Raw genomic sequence first — 17428 nt, forward strand, 5'->3', positions numbered from 1 at the left:
CAAGTGGTGACATAACCCTCCACCTTGTCTTACAACACCCCAAACTGGAAGCTAAATAACATTAGAGATTTGCACAATGAGGTATTGTGTTCTGGACATGAGTTCTGAAATAGTACAATTCCCCGTACAGTAGGTCTGATGAGAGCAGTGCTTACTGACTTGTTTTAAGTGTCCTTGTGAAGGGTGATGCACCACAAGGCTTCTGGGTCAGAAGACATCACTGAGTGCAGTATATTTCCATCACATTCTCTGAGGTCTTTTCCTTTTTAGTAACCTCAAGTGTTCTCAATAGTTCCTTCTTGTGATTCCCAATGCACAGTCCCAATGCATAAATATCACAGATTTATGATACCTCAGACACTTGGTCCCATCATGCTTTATTTTCTTTTGAGGGAAAGGATGCCCAATACCATTTGTCTCAGTTGTGACTGTGTTTCTTTTTATTACCTGGTGGGTATTAACTAACACAAAACATATTCAGTGCCTTCATTATTCTCCTCTCTTTATGAGAGGCTATTTTAAATCATCAAAGATTTACATGATTCTTGATACCCATTCTGAGGTTGAAGGACAAGAGAGCTCTGAGTTGTTGAATGCAATCAGCCCACTTCCTCCTTCTGTATTATGTTTCCATCTTTTTTTTCTCCTATTCTACTTTATCTATTGAAATTTAACCTTTGTGAGGTCGCACTCTAGAGAGGCTTTGGTTCAATATTTTCACGTATCTTTTATGGTTTCTTAACTACAGGAATGTTTATGAGATACGTCTTGATAATACATAGAGATATGATGAGAAAGTCTAAGACTACCACTGGCTTGAACCTCAGGGTTTGAGAATGACTGGCACAGGCATTTGGTATCAATGTAGAAGCTCCACTCAGATATTCATATTTTAGAATTTTGTTTTATATTTTTGTATGGAAGTACAAATACACAAGCTTGGAATTTTTCAATAATCTCTCCTTAGGGAGGGTCTCAATTACATTTCCTATCTCTTAGAGTAGACAGTGCTTGTAAGGACTATGCATACCCAAAGTTTGCTTGCATAAGAACTTTAAAAAAAATAAAACCAAGGGAGTTAGCTCTCAGATTCAATGTCAATCTTTCTTACTCATCTGTTTTCTTTATGTAAAAGTGCTTTTGTAGCTAAATTTGCAGCAACTTAAACTACTTTCATGTCCCACATATTTTAGAAGTTAGAAAATGCTAAGAAAAATATTTTTAGGCTAAATCAAGAAAAACAAGACATAGAGTTGAAAGAATATATCACATTTTGGAAAGTAAGACTTTTCCAGTTCAATCATATAAAGTATTTGTTTATGCTGTGCTATCAAAATTGCCAAGTTTGAAATTGGATCTGTAAGTCCAGAGGGCTTTAGTAAATCCAAAACATAATCTATCATTGTTATTTTCTATGTACCCACATTTGAATCAGAACACTAGTTAAAACTTTTTTTTTCTGGTCTTGTATATTTAAGTCATAAAACTAAGATTTATTCTGACTTTAGAATTTGCTCTCTTTTGCCTCCTGAAGAATGTGGTTTAGGGCCCTGTGATTATGATAAAGCTAATGGATCCTCCCCTGGGGAAGATAGGCACTATGGGAAATGTGACCTAGGCTGCCCCTGGTCCCTTCCCATTGTTCCATATCTACCTACCTCCTCTGACTCCTTCTTTCCTACCTACCTGTCTGTGGCCTCTCTTTCCCCTCCCTAACCACATATTCCTGACTCTTTCCTATTCCCTAACCACCTGTCCTTAGATTCCCCCTCTTTTCTAACCTTCTTGCCACTCCCTTTTCCTACTCGTTGGCCTCTCCCCTTCCTCACACATTTCCAAGCCTCTGTCCTTTAGAAAGCCAATGTGCTTTCTCTTCTCAGCATTGGTCTGGCTAGGAATTTTAGGTTAGGGGCTTCTTCTGTATCCCATTCATTGCACTTCTACCATTTGTAGAAAAACAGAAGTGAATATTGCAGGAAAAAAAAAACCTTGATGTTGAAACCTCTTCTTTGTAGTAATCATTTCTCCAACCCTTGGATCTTAAATTATCTGACCCTGAGCCACTGTAAGACCTGATGTCCTTCTACCTGGAAGTATTTAATATAGTTTAAAGTTGCCTGAAGAGTGAGCTTTTGGCAAGCCAGAGGGGTGCTTAGGGGCTTGATGATGCATAACAAAACCTTTAACAGGTTTATGAAATTATTTGTAATTTGTTTTTTATTTTAACTTTAGGTTTCTAAGGAACAAAAGTGACAATTTACAGCTAAGTAAATAACAAGCATGCCTAGTGAGTATAAGCACTGAGTAATTAGTAAAAAGTAGAATACTTTTTTTTTTATCTATGCATGCATTCTAGACCCATGCTTAAAATAAAACACATGATATTGATGGTATAGTGTATGCTTAGTCCTTTTTACTGAGCTATTTTTTTTATCTCATCAAGTCTGGGTGATTTGGAAGAAAATGAACATATTTATCTGAAGAGAGTCTATTGAGTTAGTCTGTCTCCTGAATTAGAGTGTGCATATTTATGTCTTAATTTTAATTACCAAAGCATTTCACTAGGCATATTCCCAAATATAGGTTACTTTCTTAATCATAATTTAGCTGGAATGAAATTAAATCTTTTTCAGCTTTTAACTCTCATTAGATCAAAGAAGGAACGTTTAAAAAGTGTTATAAATACTGTTGGAATTTACTAAATTGAAGATTTTTGTTTCACAATGAATCAACCCAAGGTACAAAGCAGGACAAATGGGCAAAAACCTGTGTGTAATGATGTCCAAGTGACACACTTACATTTGCTTGGGGTCCAAAAATGTTGTTGAATTTGACATCCCCAGTAATAATGTAATATTATATTTAAAACTAAAGTTCATTTAAAAAGTCATATATAGTAGGTTTTATGGACAAGTTGAATGAAACACTGCACAACTCAGGACATGTTTGTTTGTCTCAACTCACTGTCTTCCAGGGAGCTCTGGCTCTCATCCTAACATCTTGAGAAGCTACAAGGCTTTTTGATCACTTTGTTATAAGTTTGGAACCTTTCTCATGGGGACGTGGTTTTCAAAGCATTTGACCTAGACTTCACATCCCAGTCACCTTAATGTCAGTAAAGGAACATTAGGGATAGCCTCTATGTTCCAGAGCCTTGTGGAATCATCATCAGTTTGTCCTATCTAAACACCTTATCATGATCTATCACTTTGCTCACACAAGAATTAGCATCCTGAGAGTAAATGAATGAAGGGGCGAGTGCTATGGTATCTCCACTTTTCACTTGGCCCATACCTACTTTCCTTGGAAGAGGGAAATCATCATATAGCCTTTCCCACAATTTTCTTCTCTTTCTGCCTTTGACAAACCTTGGTATTTCCCTGTATGAACAACCCTCAATGGTGTTGGATGGTTTCTCCTCTTGAGACTGTTAGCTTTTCAATAGTGTTTATCAACTGATCAACTGGCCTTTTTATATTTCAAATTTCCTCTTAGTACCCTGCATTTTGAAACAAGAATGCTCAGTTGCATCATTTCTGTGGTGAGTCTCAGATCCTGTACCGGAGAAACACACCAGGGCTTCCTTCAATGGAACCTTCCTCCACCCAGCACACAGCCCTTTGTACCAGAGTTCCATACAAGATGGTCCAGACCAGGTGGCTCTAAGCAAGGACCACATCATCTTTTATGTAAATGAGATAGTCTGCTTTGCAAGGTGTGGAAGGGCAGCTTTGCCGTGGAGCCTCTCACTGCTTTTTCAAGCTCTAATCCTAAGGGCCCTACCTATAGGCCTTATTTAACTTGGATAAGGAACACCTTGGTCTTCCTCCATAGTGAGAAGTGGGGGTGCCATAGCATTCTCCTCCTGACTCATTTACTCTTAAGATGTTATGCTTGTGTGAGCAGAGTGATGGAGGGCGATGAGGTCTTAGTAAGCTCTGGAAGAGTTGCTGTCTTAAGAGTTAAGATCAGCTTTGAGGCTTTAGCCCAAATCCCAAAACAACAGGAGAGAAAAAAAATCCCATTTGATGTCTTGGTATAAATAAGGTATTTATGGTATAATGAATTTTCGTCTCACCAAAATAAACCTTTTATGCCTCTTCAAATTTTCATTTTAATGTAAATTAGTTCACTTTTGTAAGTGGGTATTGGGATAAGGTTTTCCCTATGAGTTAAATCCCTCTTCTCCATGCTCAAGCCCTACATCCTAAATTAACTGTTTTCCACAGTTGTTGGATGTTAAAAAAAACCCAATAGCAATCATATTGAATTGTGCATAAAAGTGAATTTTATATTAGAGAAATGGCAAAGCAAGATAAAAAATGAGTCAGGGCTATATCTGGGTGAAATGTTATTCCTTTGAAAAAGTTTTGATGAATAGAAAAGAAAGCTACTTATGACAAAAACAGGGTTTCTGTGGCTCACTTATTAGCCTAAGAGGTAAAAAGAAAATTTACAAAGGTAGTCAAAAGGTCAAGTGAAGTCGATAGAATACTGAGTTTATCAATGAAGCAGAAAATTTTATTCATAATCATTAATCAACAGGTAATAAAGAAGGTACAGAGCAGGTCACACCTTGGGTTGGAAATACTATAAAAATTCATTTCCCAGAAAAATTGATTTTAAGAAATGGGTCTAATCAACTATGCTACTGACTATTCATCTCTAGTATTACTGCAGTGGAGATCCATCAGTGTCCATGGGTTTTGTAATGAAGTAGCTTTATGATTTAGAGTTCTTAGTAGACATTGACCCCTCTTAAAGACACAAGCTCAGAATGACTTCAGCTTCAATGTGATTGGAGAGTTTTCTTTTCGAAGCTTATTAATACCTTTAATCAAGTAATTAAAATTATTTGAATCCAGATATGTACTTTAATTCATTTTTAAAAAGTATTATTTCATTAATTTCACGAAGAAACATGAGTTTCAATGTACTGCTTGGTTCAGAAAATGCTATTACCCAATTCTTTTTTCTGTATTATTTAAATTAACTTAATATTTTAAACAGAATTAGTTTAGTCTCACACCAAATTATGCTGCTTTAAATCAATATGAATAAGTGTAGCATTCTTTAGGGTATATTTCTGACAAGCTTACCAAACACGGGGCACCCAAAATCCAGGTTTTTTCTCTCCAGGTCTTAGTTTTAAATTTAAGTTCTTGGACACACTTACATTAATTCTGAAGATGCCGTTACAGTCTTCCTAAAGTAGGAAAAAGAAAGGAATAGGAAGACCTGGTCAGAAAGTAAACTCAGAGAAAAGACAGAATTCATTTCTTATTCATGTATCTTAATGGAGGCTTTGAGGGGGTGAAAGCTGATGCTGACAATGTGTAAAGAAGTCAGAGAAGTGACCAAGAAAGATGCTCATTAACATAAGCTCATCTCATCTCAAACCCACTGTGAAGTATTCATTCATAGTCACTTAGAACTCTACAGTGAAAGTTAGAAAAGCAAATGCCAATAAGACTCTTGAAACATACACACTGAAGGGTAGGAATAATCAGTGTACTTCAGCTTCTGTTGGGAATGATCTGGCCTTTCCCTTCAGTGACTGAACAGACCTGTGCATGCTATGCTTTGGACATGGTTTCGGTAGTTCCCAGTGTACAGTGAGAAAAAAAAAGAGGATCCTAAAGAGCTGATATTAGGTAGTTAGATCAATGAGGGGATGCTGTTTTCACAAATGTACATGCTAGCTAATTCCTGACATCTAGTTCTAACAGCACAAACAACACATCATCATAAACAAGCACAGCACTTTCCCAGACTCTCTGATGTCTCTCTTACTCACACGCTCACTATGTCATCTGCTATCATATATTTAGTCAAGAGGGCCCTGACGGAAGGTTAAACAAATGTAGCTTAGGGGACTCGTAGGTCCCATATCTGTTGTTAAGTAAACCCTTCCTCTTAAAAAAAAGTTCAGCGTCAAGTGTTTCGTTATGGCCATAGGAGACAAACTATACTATATGACCCAGAAAATATGTTTATAGAAAGAAAAGAAAATCTGCTACATGGATGTCTATACTGGTGATGTTCACATAGCCAGAAGCTAGAAGTGAAAATGTGAAAATGCCCATCGTTGGATATATAAAAGCAAATTATGGTGCATTCATTTGCACAGTAGACTATCCATAGCAAGGGATGAAGTACCAATATATTATATACAAAGATGACCACTGTAAACACAGATATTATATGAGTCCTTTCACATGAAGGTCTAGAACAGGATACTATTGGGTAAATAGTAGCCAGTGAGACTGGAGGTGGAGCTTGGGGTGAAGGGATGAGCACGGACAGGGAGTCTTTCTATAATGCTACCAAAGTGACCACACTCTCTGGTGTAGAGCTCCGAACATGTTAAAAGCTATTCAGTAGCCCACACCCGCGGATCCCGGCCCGCAGCAGCTCTCTGCTCCCAGACCCGGTGAGAGAGAGACCCAACCGCCTGGTCAGGTGGGCACTCCTGAGGCTGCAGAGCGGAAGAGACCACCAACACTGCTCACCCCTGCCCACATCCCTGGCCCAAGAGGAAACTGTATAAGGCCTCTGGGTTCCCGTGGGGGAGGGCCCAGGAGCGGGAGGACTTCTGCGCCTGAGACACCGCCGGATCCTGAAAGAAACAGACCGGATAAACAGTTCTCTGCACCCAAATCCCTTGGGAGGGAGAGCTAAACCTTCAGAGAGGCAGACAAGCCTGGGAAACCAGAAGAGACTGCTCCCTGCACACACATCTCGGACGCCAGAGGAAAAAGCCAAAGACCATCTGGAACCCTGGTGAACTGAAGCTCCCGGAAGGGGCGGCACAGGTCTTCCTGGTTGCTGCCGCTGCAGAGAGCCCCTGGGCAGCACCCCAAGAGCGAACCTGAGCCTCGGGACCACAGGTAAGACCAAATTTTCTGCTGCAAGAAAGCTGCCTGGTGAACTCAAGACACAGGCCCACAGGAACAGCTGAAGACCTGTAGAGAGGAAAAACTACACGCCCGAAAGCAGAACACACTGTCCCCATAACTGACTGAAAGAGAGGAAAACAGGTCTACAGCACTCCTGACACACAGGCTTATAGGTCAGTCTACCCACTGTCAGAAATAGCAGAACAAAGTAACACTAGAGATAATCTGATGGCGAGAGGCAAGCGCAGGAACCCAAGCAACAGAAACCAAGACTGCATGCCATCATCGGAGCCCAATTCTCCCACCAAAACAAACATGGAATATCCAAACACACCAGAAAAGCAAGATCTAGTTTCAAAATCATATTTGATCATGATGCTGGAGGACTTCAAGAAAGACATGAACACACTTAGGGAAACACAGGAAATCATTAATAAACAAGTAGAAGCCTACAGAGAGGAATGGCAAAAATCCCTGAAAGAATTCCAGGAAAACACAATCAAACAGATGAAGGAATTAAAAATGGAAATAGAAGCAATCAAGAAAGAACACATGGAAACAACCCTGGATATAGAAAACCAAAAGAAGAGACAAGGAGCTGTAGATACAAGCTTCACCAACAGAATACAAGAGATGGACGAGAGAATCTCAGGAGCAGAAGATTCCATAGAAATCATTGACTCAACTGTCAAAGATAATGTAAAGCGGAAAAAGCTACTGGTCCAAAACATACAGGAAATCCAGGACTCAATGAGAAGATCAAACCTAAGGATAATAGGTATAGAAGAGAGTGAAGACTCCCAGCTCAAAGGACCAGTAAATATCTTCAACAAAATCATAGAAGAAAACTTCCCTAACCTAAAAAAAGAGATACCCATAGGCATACAAGAAGCCTACAGAACTCCAAATAGATTGGACCAGAAAAGAAACACCTCCCGTCACATAATTGTCAAAACACCAAACGCACAAAATAAAGAAAGAATATTAAAAGCAGTAAGGGAAAAAGGTCAAGTAACATATAAAGGGAGACCTATCAGAATCACACCAGACTTCTCGCCAGAAACTATGAAGGCCAGAAGATCCTGGACTGATGTCATACAGACCCTAAGAGAACACAAATGCCAGCCCAGGTTACTGTATCCAGCAAAACTCTCAATTAACATTGATGGAGAAACCAAGATATTCCATGACAAAACCAAATTTACACAATATCTTTCTACAAATCCAGCACTACAAAGGATAATAAATGGTAAAGCCCAACATAAGGAGGCAAGCTATACCCTAGAAGAAGCAAGAAACTAATCGTCTTGGCAACAAAACAAAGAGAATGAAAGCACACAAACATAACCTCACATCCAAATATGAATATAAAGGGAAACAATAATCACTATTCCTTAATATCTCTCAATATCAATGGCCTCAACTCCCCAATAAAAAGACATAGATTAACAAACTGGATACGCAACGAGGACCCTGCATTCTGCTGCCTACAGGAAACACACCTCAGAGACAAAGACAGACACTACCTCAGAGTGAAAGGCTGGAAAACAACTTTCCAAGCAAATGGTCAGAAGAAGCAAGCTGGAGTAGCCATTCTAATATCAAATAAAATCAATTTCCAACTAAAAGTCATCAAAAAAGATAAGGAAGGACACTTCATATTCATCAAAGGAAAAATCCACCAAGATGAACTCTCAATCCTAAATATCTATGCCCCAAATACAAGGGCACCTACATACGTAAAAGAAACCTTACTAAAGCTCAAAACACACATTGCACCTCACACAATAATAGTGGGAGATTTTAACACCCCACTCTCATCAATGGACAGATCATGGAAACAGAAATTAAACAGTGATGTCGACAGACTAAGAGAAGTCATGAGCCAAATGGACTTAACGGATATTTATAGAACATTCTATCCTAAAGCAAAAGGATATACCTTCTTCTCAGCTCCTCATGGTACTTTCTCCAAAATTGACCATATAATTGGTCAAAAAACGGGCCTCAACAGGTACAAAAAGATAGAAATAATCCCATGCGTGCTATCGGACCACCACGGCCTAAAACTGGTCTTCAATAACAATAAGGGAAGAATGCCCACATATACGTGGAAATTGAACAATGCTCTACTCAATGATAACCTGGTCAAGGAAGAAATAAAGAAAGAAATTAAAAACTTTTTAGAATTTAATGAAAATGAAGATACAACATACTCAAACTTATGGGACACAATGAAAGCTATGCTAAGAGGAAAACTCATAGCGCTGAGTGCCTGCAGAAAGAAACAGGAAAGAGCATATGTCAGCAGCTTGACAGCACACCTAAAAGCTCTAGAACAAAAAGAAGCAAATACACCCAGGAGGAGTAGAAGGCAGGAAATAATCAAACTCAGAGCTGAAATCAACCAAGTAGAAACAAAAAGGACCATAGAAAGAATCAACAGGACCAAAAGTTGGTTCTTTGAGAAAATCAACAAGATAGATAAACCCTTAGCCAGACTAACGAGAGGACACAGAGAGTGCGTCCAAATTAACAAAATCAGAAATGAAAAGGGAGACATAACTACAGATTCAGAGGAAATTCAAAAAATCATCAGATCTTACTATAAAAACCTATATTCAACAAAATTTGAAAATCTTCAGGAAATGGACAATTTCCTAGACAGATACCAGGTATCAAAGTTAAATCAGGAACAGATAAACCAGTTAAACAACCCCATAACTCCTAAGGAAATAGAAGCAGTCATTAAAGGTCTCCCAACCAAAAAGAGCCCAGGTCCAGATGGGTTTAGTGCAGAATTCTATCAAACCTTCATAGAAGACCTCATACCAATATTATCCAAACTATTCCACAAAATTGAAACAGATGGAGCCCTACCGAATTCCTTCTACGAAGCTACAATTACTCTTATACCTAAACCACACAAAGACACAACAAAGAAAGAGAACTTCAGACCAATTTCCCTTATGAATATCGACGCAAAAATACTCAATAAAATTCTGGCAAACCGAATTCAAGAGCACATCAAAACAATCATCCACCATGATCAAGTAGGCTTCATCCCAGGCATGCAGGGATGGTTTAATATACGGAAAACCATCAACGTGATCCATTATATAAACAAACTGAAAGAACAGAACCACATGATCATTTCATTAGATGCTGAGAAAGCATTTGACAAAATTCAACACCCCTTCATGATAAAAGTCCTGGAAAGAATAGGAATTCAAGGCCCATACCTAAACATAGTAAAAGCCATATACAGCAAACCAGTTGCTAACATTAAACTAAATGGAGAGAAACTTGAAGCAATCCCACTAAAATCAGGGACTAGACAAGGCTGCCCACTCTCTCCCTACTTATTCAATATAGTTCTTGAAGTTCTAGCCAGAGCAATCAGACAACAAAAGGAGATCAAAGGGATACAGATCGGAAAAGAAGAGGTCAAAATATCACTATTTGCAGATGATATGATAGTATATTTAAGTGATCCCAAAAGTTCCACCAGAGAACTACTAAAGCTGATAAACAACTTCAGCAAAGTGGCTGGGTATAAAATTAACTCAAATAAATCAGTTGCCTTCCTCTATACAAAAGAGAAACAAGCCGAGAAAGAAATTAGGGAAACGACACCCTTCATAATAGACCCAAATAATATAAAGTACCTCGGTGTGACTTTAACCAAGCAAGTAAAAGATCTGTACAATAAAAACTTCAAGACACTGAAGAAAGAAATTGAAGAAGACCTCAGAAGATGGAAAGATCTCCCATGCTCATGGATTGGCAGGATCAATATAGTAAAAATGGCCATTTTACCAAAAGCAATCTACAGATTCAATGCAATCCCCATCAAAATACCAATTCAATTCTTCAAAGAGTTAGACAGAACAATTTGCAAATTCATCTGGAATAACAAAAAACCCAGGATAGCTAAAGCTATCCTCAACAATAAAAGGACTTCAGGGGGAATCACTATCCCTGAACTCAAGCAGTATTACAGAGCAATAGTGATAAAAACTGCATGGTATTGGTACAGAGACAGACAGATAGACCAATGGAATAGAATTGAAGACCCAGAAATGAACCCACACACCTATGGTCACTTGATTTTTGACAAAGGAGCCAAAACCATCCATTGGAAAAAAGATAGCATTTTCAGCAAATGGTGCTGGTTCAACTGGAGGGCAACATGTAGAAGAATGCAGATCGATCCATGCTTATCACCCTGTACAAAGCTTAAGTCCAAGTGGATCAAGGACCTCCACATCAAACCAGACACACTCAAACTAATAGAAGAAAAACTAGGGAAGCATCTGGAACACATGGGCACTGGAAAAAATTTCCTGAACAAAACACCAATGGCTTATGCTCTAAGATCAAGAATTGACAAATGGGATCTCATAAAACTGCAAAGCTTCTGTAAGGCAAAGGACACTGTGGTTAGGACAAAACGGCAACCAACAGATTGGGAAAAGATTTTTACCAACCCTACAACAGATAGAGGCCTTATATCCAAAATATACAAAGAACTCAAGAAGTTAGACCGCAGGGAAACAAACAACCCTATTAAAAAATGGGGTTCAGAGCTAAACAAAGAATTCACAGCTGAGGAATGCCGAATGGCTGAGAAACACCTAAAGAAATGTTCAACATCTTTAGTCATAAGGGAAATGCAAATCAAAACAACCCTGAGATTTCACCTCACACCAGTGCGATTGGCTAAGATCAAAAACTCAGGTGACAGCAGATGCTGGCGAGGATGTGGAGAAAGAGGAACACTCCTCCATTGTTGGTGGGATTGCAGACTGGTAAAACCATTCTGGAAATCAGTCTGGAGGTTCCTCAGAAAATTGGACATTGAACTGCCTGAGGATCCAGCTATACCTCTCTTGGGCATATACCCAAAAGATGCCTCAACATATAAAAGAGACACGTGCTCCACTATGTTCATCGCAGCCTTATTTATAATAGCCAGAAGCTGGAAAGAACCCAGATGCCCTTCAACAGAGGAATGGATACAGAAAATGTGGTACATCTACACAATGGAATATTACTCAGCTATCAAAAACAACGAGTTTATGAAATTCGTAGGCAAATGGTTGGAACTGGAAAATATCATCCTGAGTGAACTAACCCAATCACAGAAAGACATACATGGTATGCACTCATTGATATGTGGCTATTAGCCCAAATGCTTGAATTACCCTAGATCCCTAGAACAAACGAAACTCAAGAAGGATGATCAAAATGTGAATGCTTCACTCCTTCTTTAAATGAGGAAAAAGAATACCCTTGGCAGGGAAGGGAGAGGCAAAGATTAAAACAGAGACTGAAGGAACACCCATTCAGAGCCTGTCCCACATTTGGCCCATACATATACAGCCACCCAATTGGACTAGATGGATGAAGCAAAGAAGTGCAGACCGACAGGAGCTGGATGTAGATCGCTCCTGAGAGACACAGCCAGAATACAGCAAATACAGAGGCGAATGCCAGCAGCAAACCACTGAACTGAGAATAGGTCCCCTATTGAAGGAATCAGAGAAAGAACTGGAAGAGCTTGAAGGGGCTCGAGACCCCAAAAGTACAACAATGCCAAGCAACCAGAGCTTCCAGGGACTAAGCCACTACCTAAAGACTATACATGGACTGACCCTGGACTCTGACCCCATAGGTAGCAATGAATATCCTAGTAAGAGCCCCAGTGGAAGGGGAAGCCCTGGGTCCTGCTAAGACTGAACCCCCAGTGAACTAGTCTATGGGGGGAGGGCGGCAATGGTGGGAGGGTTGGGAGGGGAACACCCATAAGGAAGGGGAGGGGGGAGGGGGATGTTTGCCCGGAAACCGGGAAAGGGAATAACACTCGAAATGTATATAAGAAATACTCAAGTTAATAAAAAAAAAAAAAAGCTATTCAGTAGCACACTGTAATAGGGTGAATTATGCAGCATTTGAACTATGTCTCAATAAAGAAGCTGTTAAAAGAGTTTATAAAGGGAAAAATGTGTGTGTGTGTGTGTGTGTTTTGATTCATTTTCTATCCATTCTTCCTTTGATTATTTTTTGACTAGGGTTATTTTTTGAGCCCAAACCTGAGTTTAGTAAAATTTTTGATCATTGTTCAACTGTAAAATACACCTTTTCGTGGTTCTCCATTTCTGTTCATGGGTTAGCGTTCTAGCATTCTATCATTTCTATATAGTAACCTAGAAATTGTCTTAGTTTTCCTTCTCCCTCATGGACCACGTCTCTTTTGTTTGTGTGTGTCCATATTTGTCTGTACGTAGAGACCAGAGGGTGACATCTGGTGTCCTCAATAATTTTTCTTCTTATTTTTTTTTGAGATATGGTCTGTAACAGAACATGGAAATAAGCAAGTAGGCTCCTCTGTCTGGCCAGAAAGCTCTAGGTCTTTTCCTATCTCTGTCTCCCCTCCTCTGGGATTATCAGTGCAGGATTCCTGTGCCTAGCTTCTAAATGGGAGTTAGGGTTTGAACCCAGGTACTCATTTCATGTGGCAAGCACTTTACTAACCAAGCTGTTTCCCCAGCCCCTCACACCTTATTCTTATCTCAGTTTAGCTAATGACAAGATTACTTCTTTCTAGATAATCAGCGAAATCCTTTGAAATAAAAAGTGCTACTTTTGACCCAAGTAACAAAAATATGAAAAGTAATGGGAAGGAAAATTTACCTGTAATTCCCCAGAGAAACACACAGTTGAGTTTCTGCTGTATATTCTAGTCTTTTTCCTATGCATACATGGGGTCATACAGTTTTTTTTATCTTTTCATTCTTTTCAGCTAAAAATATACAGAAGTTATCTTTTCATAGTCTTATCTATTCATCTACATCATTATTTTTAAGGGCTGTATTGTAGTATATTATATAAAGGCCCCACAATGCATTTGGCCTTACTGCCCCTTCCAGTTTTGTCTTTCTGAGCCCACCTTTCATCATACAAGTCATCCTGGTAGCCTAGCTAAAAGCACAGCATGTGGGTTCAGGATGCCTTGAGGTGAATCAGTTTTCCTACATAGCACATGGGTGGCCTGTTGCATGGCAGATTTCTCCACTAACTTGAAGAGGGGGGAGAAGGAGTCCCATGAGGCTCAAGAGATAAACAAAAGAAGAACACAAACTTGGAATGCTGTCCAAGGACCCTCCCCTGCAGCACTCAAAGGAGTAAGTTGTGATGGGAGGAGACTGAGTATCTCAGCTGCAGAGTAAGATTTAGCTGAAATTTCTCACACTATTGAACTGCCTGAAACTGTGCTGAGAGCTCCAGAGTTGTGGTTTTCTAGAGGTTTTGTTGAGGTGGGCTTTGTGGTGATATAACTGCTTTTTAGTAATTTCTGTTCCTTGAAAGTAACTCCTCACCCATACTCCTGTTAGTGACCCTGATAAAACCTCACTGATTCGCCAAGTTGGACACTGGTGCAATCATAACTATGGTCTGTCATTAGTTCCCTAGGGTGAATAGGCATGTGCATGTGCACGTGTGTGTGTGTGTGTGTGTGTGTGTGTGTGTGTGTGTGTGTGTGTGTGTGTATGTGTGTGCATTTTGCATCTCTTATGCTATATCTTCCATGAATTATTTAATCACTCTGTACTTGTTTTACTTATTCATACTATATGGGTAACAAAACCAGTCTGAGTAACAGCACTGTGTACTCTGTGAGTACTGAGAAGTGCTTGATTTCTCTTCCAAACTTATTTTTTAATTTCATCAATGCGGAAGGGAAAGGAAGTCTACTACCTGAGACAGGTATAGACACTTTGCATAAGAAAGCCAGTTTTTTCTTCCTAATATATTATTTTCTGTGAGAAGTGTTCTAGAGGAGGAAACAGAAGGAAGAACCAAGTAGACCAAGCTCTTGCATCTACTACTGTGGGATTGAGATATGGCAGCCCTGATCTCAAGCCTCATGTTTGTGTTTTGACCTGCTTCCCTACAGTGACCACTGGGCAGGTTTGACATCCTTCTTCATTCTACTTCCTCTGCTAGGGAAGGCCTTTCCCTCTTGGTGTAGATCCCCCTCCCTCCCTCCTTCCCTCCTCCTCCTCCTCCTCCACTTCCTCCTCCTCCATCCTCTCTCTCTCTCTCTCTCTCTCTCTCTCTCTCTCTCTCTCTCTCTCTCTCTGTCTCTGGACGTTGTTGCCCCTGCACATTGTATCCTTAAGCTTCAGCCTCCCATAGAACTCACTGCTCCCTTCAAAATGACAAAGGCATCTTTTCTGTTTGCTCCTCCACAGAGTGCCCTCCATCCCACCCCCACCCCTCCAGGAGTCATCAGACCTCAGCTTGGACTGGGGCTGGGTGTGAGTACATAATAGAACATCACGATGCTCTCAGGCCATCATTAATATGGTGAGTCACCCAGGGATCCTACGAAGCTTCAACTTGAAATGTTGTTATTATCTTTCTGTCTTGGGCTCAGTGTGAGTCTAAAATAACTCTTGATTCTTACATAAGCCTGTGGACAAATGTATCAGATCTTTATTCATTTCTTCATTTTCTGTTATGGTAGATTATGACCTTTGTTTCTTGTAATCTCTTCACAGGTTCATGGAAGTTTCAGGAATATCTCAATCTCCCTGACACATCTAAGTCCTCTTCTTATATCAATATACTTTATAACATATTATGCCAGGGCAAGACTTTGGTTATTTTTTTTACATCTTTATTGGATATTTTATTTATGTCCATTTCAAATGTTATCCCCCTTCTCAGTTTCCCATCCATAACCTATCTCCCCCTGCTTCAATGAGGGTGCTCTCCCCACACCCATTCCCTCCCACGTGCACACTGTGACATTCCCCTACACTGGGAAACAGAGCCTTGACAAGACCAAGGGTCTCTCCTCCCATTGATGCCCAACAAGGCCATCCTCTGTTACTTATGTGGCTGGAGCCATAGCTCCATCCCTGTGTACTCTTGAGATGGTGGTTTTGTCCTTGGGAGCTCTTGAGAGCCTCGTTGGTTGATATTATTTTTCTTCTTATGTGATTGCAAACCCCTTCATCTCCTTCAACCCTTTCTCTAACTCCGCCATTGGGGACCCCATTCTCAGTTCAATGGTTGGCTATGAGCTTCTGCCTCTGTATTTGTTAGGCTCTGTCAGAGCCTCTTGGGAGACAGCTATATCGGGCTCCTGTCAGCATGTACTTCTTGACATCTGCAGTAGTGTCTGGGTTCGGGGGCTGTATATGGGATGGATCCTCAGGTGTGGCAGTCTCTGGATGGCCTTTTCTTCAGTCTCTGCTCCATACTTTGTCTCCATATTTCCTCCTGTGAGTATTTTTGTTCCTCTTTCTAAGAAGGACTATATCTACACTTTGGCCTTCCTTCTTCTTGAGCTTCATGTGGTCTCTGAATTGTATCTTGGGTATTCTGAGCTTTTGGTCTAATAGCCACTTATCAGTGAGTGTATACTGTGTGTGTTTTTATGTAATTGGATTACCTCACTCAAGATTGATTTTTTTCTAGTTCCATCTGTTTACCCAAGAATTTTGTGAAGTCATTGTTTTTAATAGCTGAGTAACATTAACCAAACAATGTATCTTTATCTTCTATTAGATCTCATGAAACTACATTTTCTCATCTTCATGAATGGTAAGGCTGTGCTCTTTCCTTAGGAATATGGTTGAAGTGATGTGGTCACTTTATTAAAGTCCTTTATAATAGGTCTTATCTGGCACCTAAGTGAAGACCTAGTGAAGAGTAGATTTACCAGATAGAAGGAACTCAACTTTGGTCATATGGAGAAGATCTGTGTAGCTTATCCAAAATGTAATACATGCATGCCATTATATAATGTGTCCAGGATAGAAGATCATTGCAGCTAATCTCCACTTACTGGCACTGTCTGAAGAAAGAGGACACAGTGCTGCAGTGATCTTATGTAAGGTCAGATCTTTGTTGGGAATCTTGTAGGCTCTCATAAAGGGAAAACCTCTGATAGTTACTAATGAATATATAACACTGATTTTCTGTTGGAGAGGATGCCAAGAATGAAAAGGGTATAAAAGGAGTGTGGGTTTCTCAGAGATACAGGGTTAAGTATCTTGCGTAGGTTTAGTATTGTTTGCTAGCAAGTCTTACATGATCAGAGGGGAGATATCAACTAAAGAGAATATTCTGAGGCCCTTAACTGTAAACACCTTAAAAATCCTGGGTGGGGAGGCCCATTTTCAGTGGTGGTGTGGTGATTGGTTCTGGGACAGGAAGGAGGAGCTTCTGAGTTTGTATTTAGAATCTTAGAGACCTTCTACCAGGAAGAAACATACTGTGTGCTTTTAGCTAAAAGGAACTTTGGGGGAGAATTTCTTAGAGTTTGTAATTTCCTGGTAGCTACTGGTATACATGCATTCCAAGGGATAGACAATTAGGAAGATCTTACCCTTCTGATAATGTTGGGGTCATTGCACTTGGCTAGCTTTCCGGCAAAGAGCTGAACACCAAAGCTTGCAAAAACAAGCATTAGTGTCAGCAACAGAATGGAGACCTGAAAGAAATTGATGGAA

The 17428-nt window shown here is 39.8% G+C and overlaps 1 protein-coding gene across 7 annotated transcripts in view; it reads right to left on the reverse strand.

The window, feature by feature from the left end:
• Nucleotides 1-17428, reverse strand: part of Nalcn (sodium leak channel, non-selective) — a 352387-nt gene that overhangs the window by 25552 nt on the left and 309407 nt on the right. For all 7 annotated transcript variants that reach the window (NM_001393695.1, NM_001393694.1, NM_001393693.1 and 4 more), the window contains 2 exon segments: nucleotides 5100-5206; nucleotides 17305-17409. In NM_001393695.1, coding sequence (NP_001380624.1) covers nucleotides 5100-5206; nucleotides 17305-17409 — 212 coding nt within the window.

Source organism: Rattus norvegicus, chromosome 15 (assembly GCF_021556685.1).
Source record: "Rattus norvegicus strain SHRSP/BbbUtx chromosome 15, alternate assembly SHRSP_T2T, whole genome shotgun sequence".
NCBI classification, from domain to species: Eukaryota; Metazoa; Chordata; class Mammalia; order Rodentia; family Muridae; genus Rattus; species Rattus norvegicus.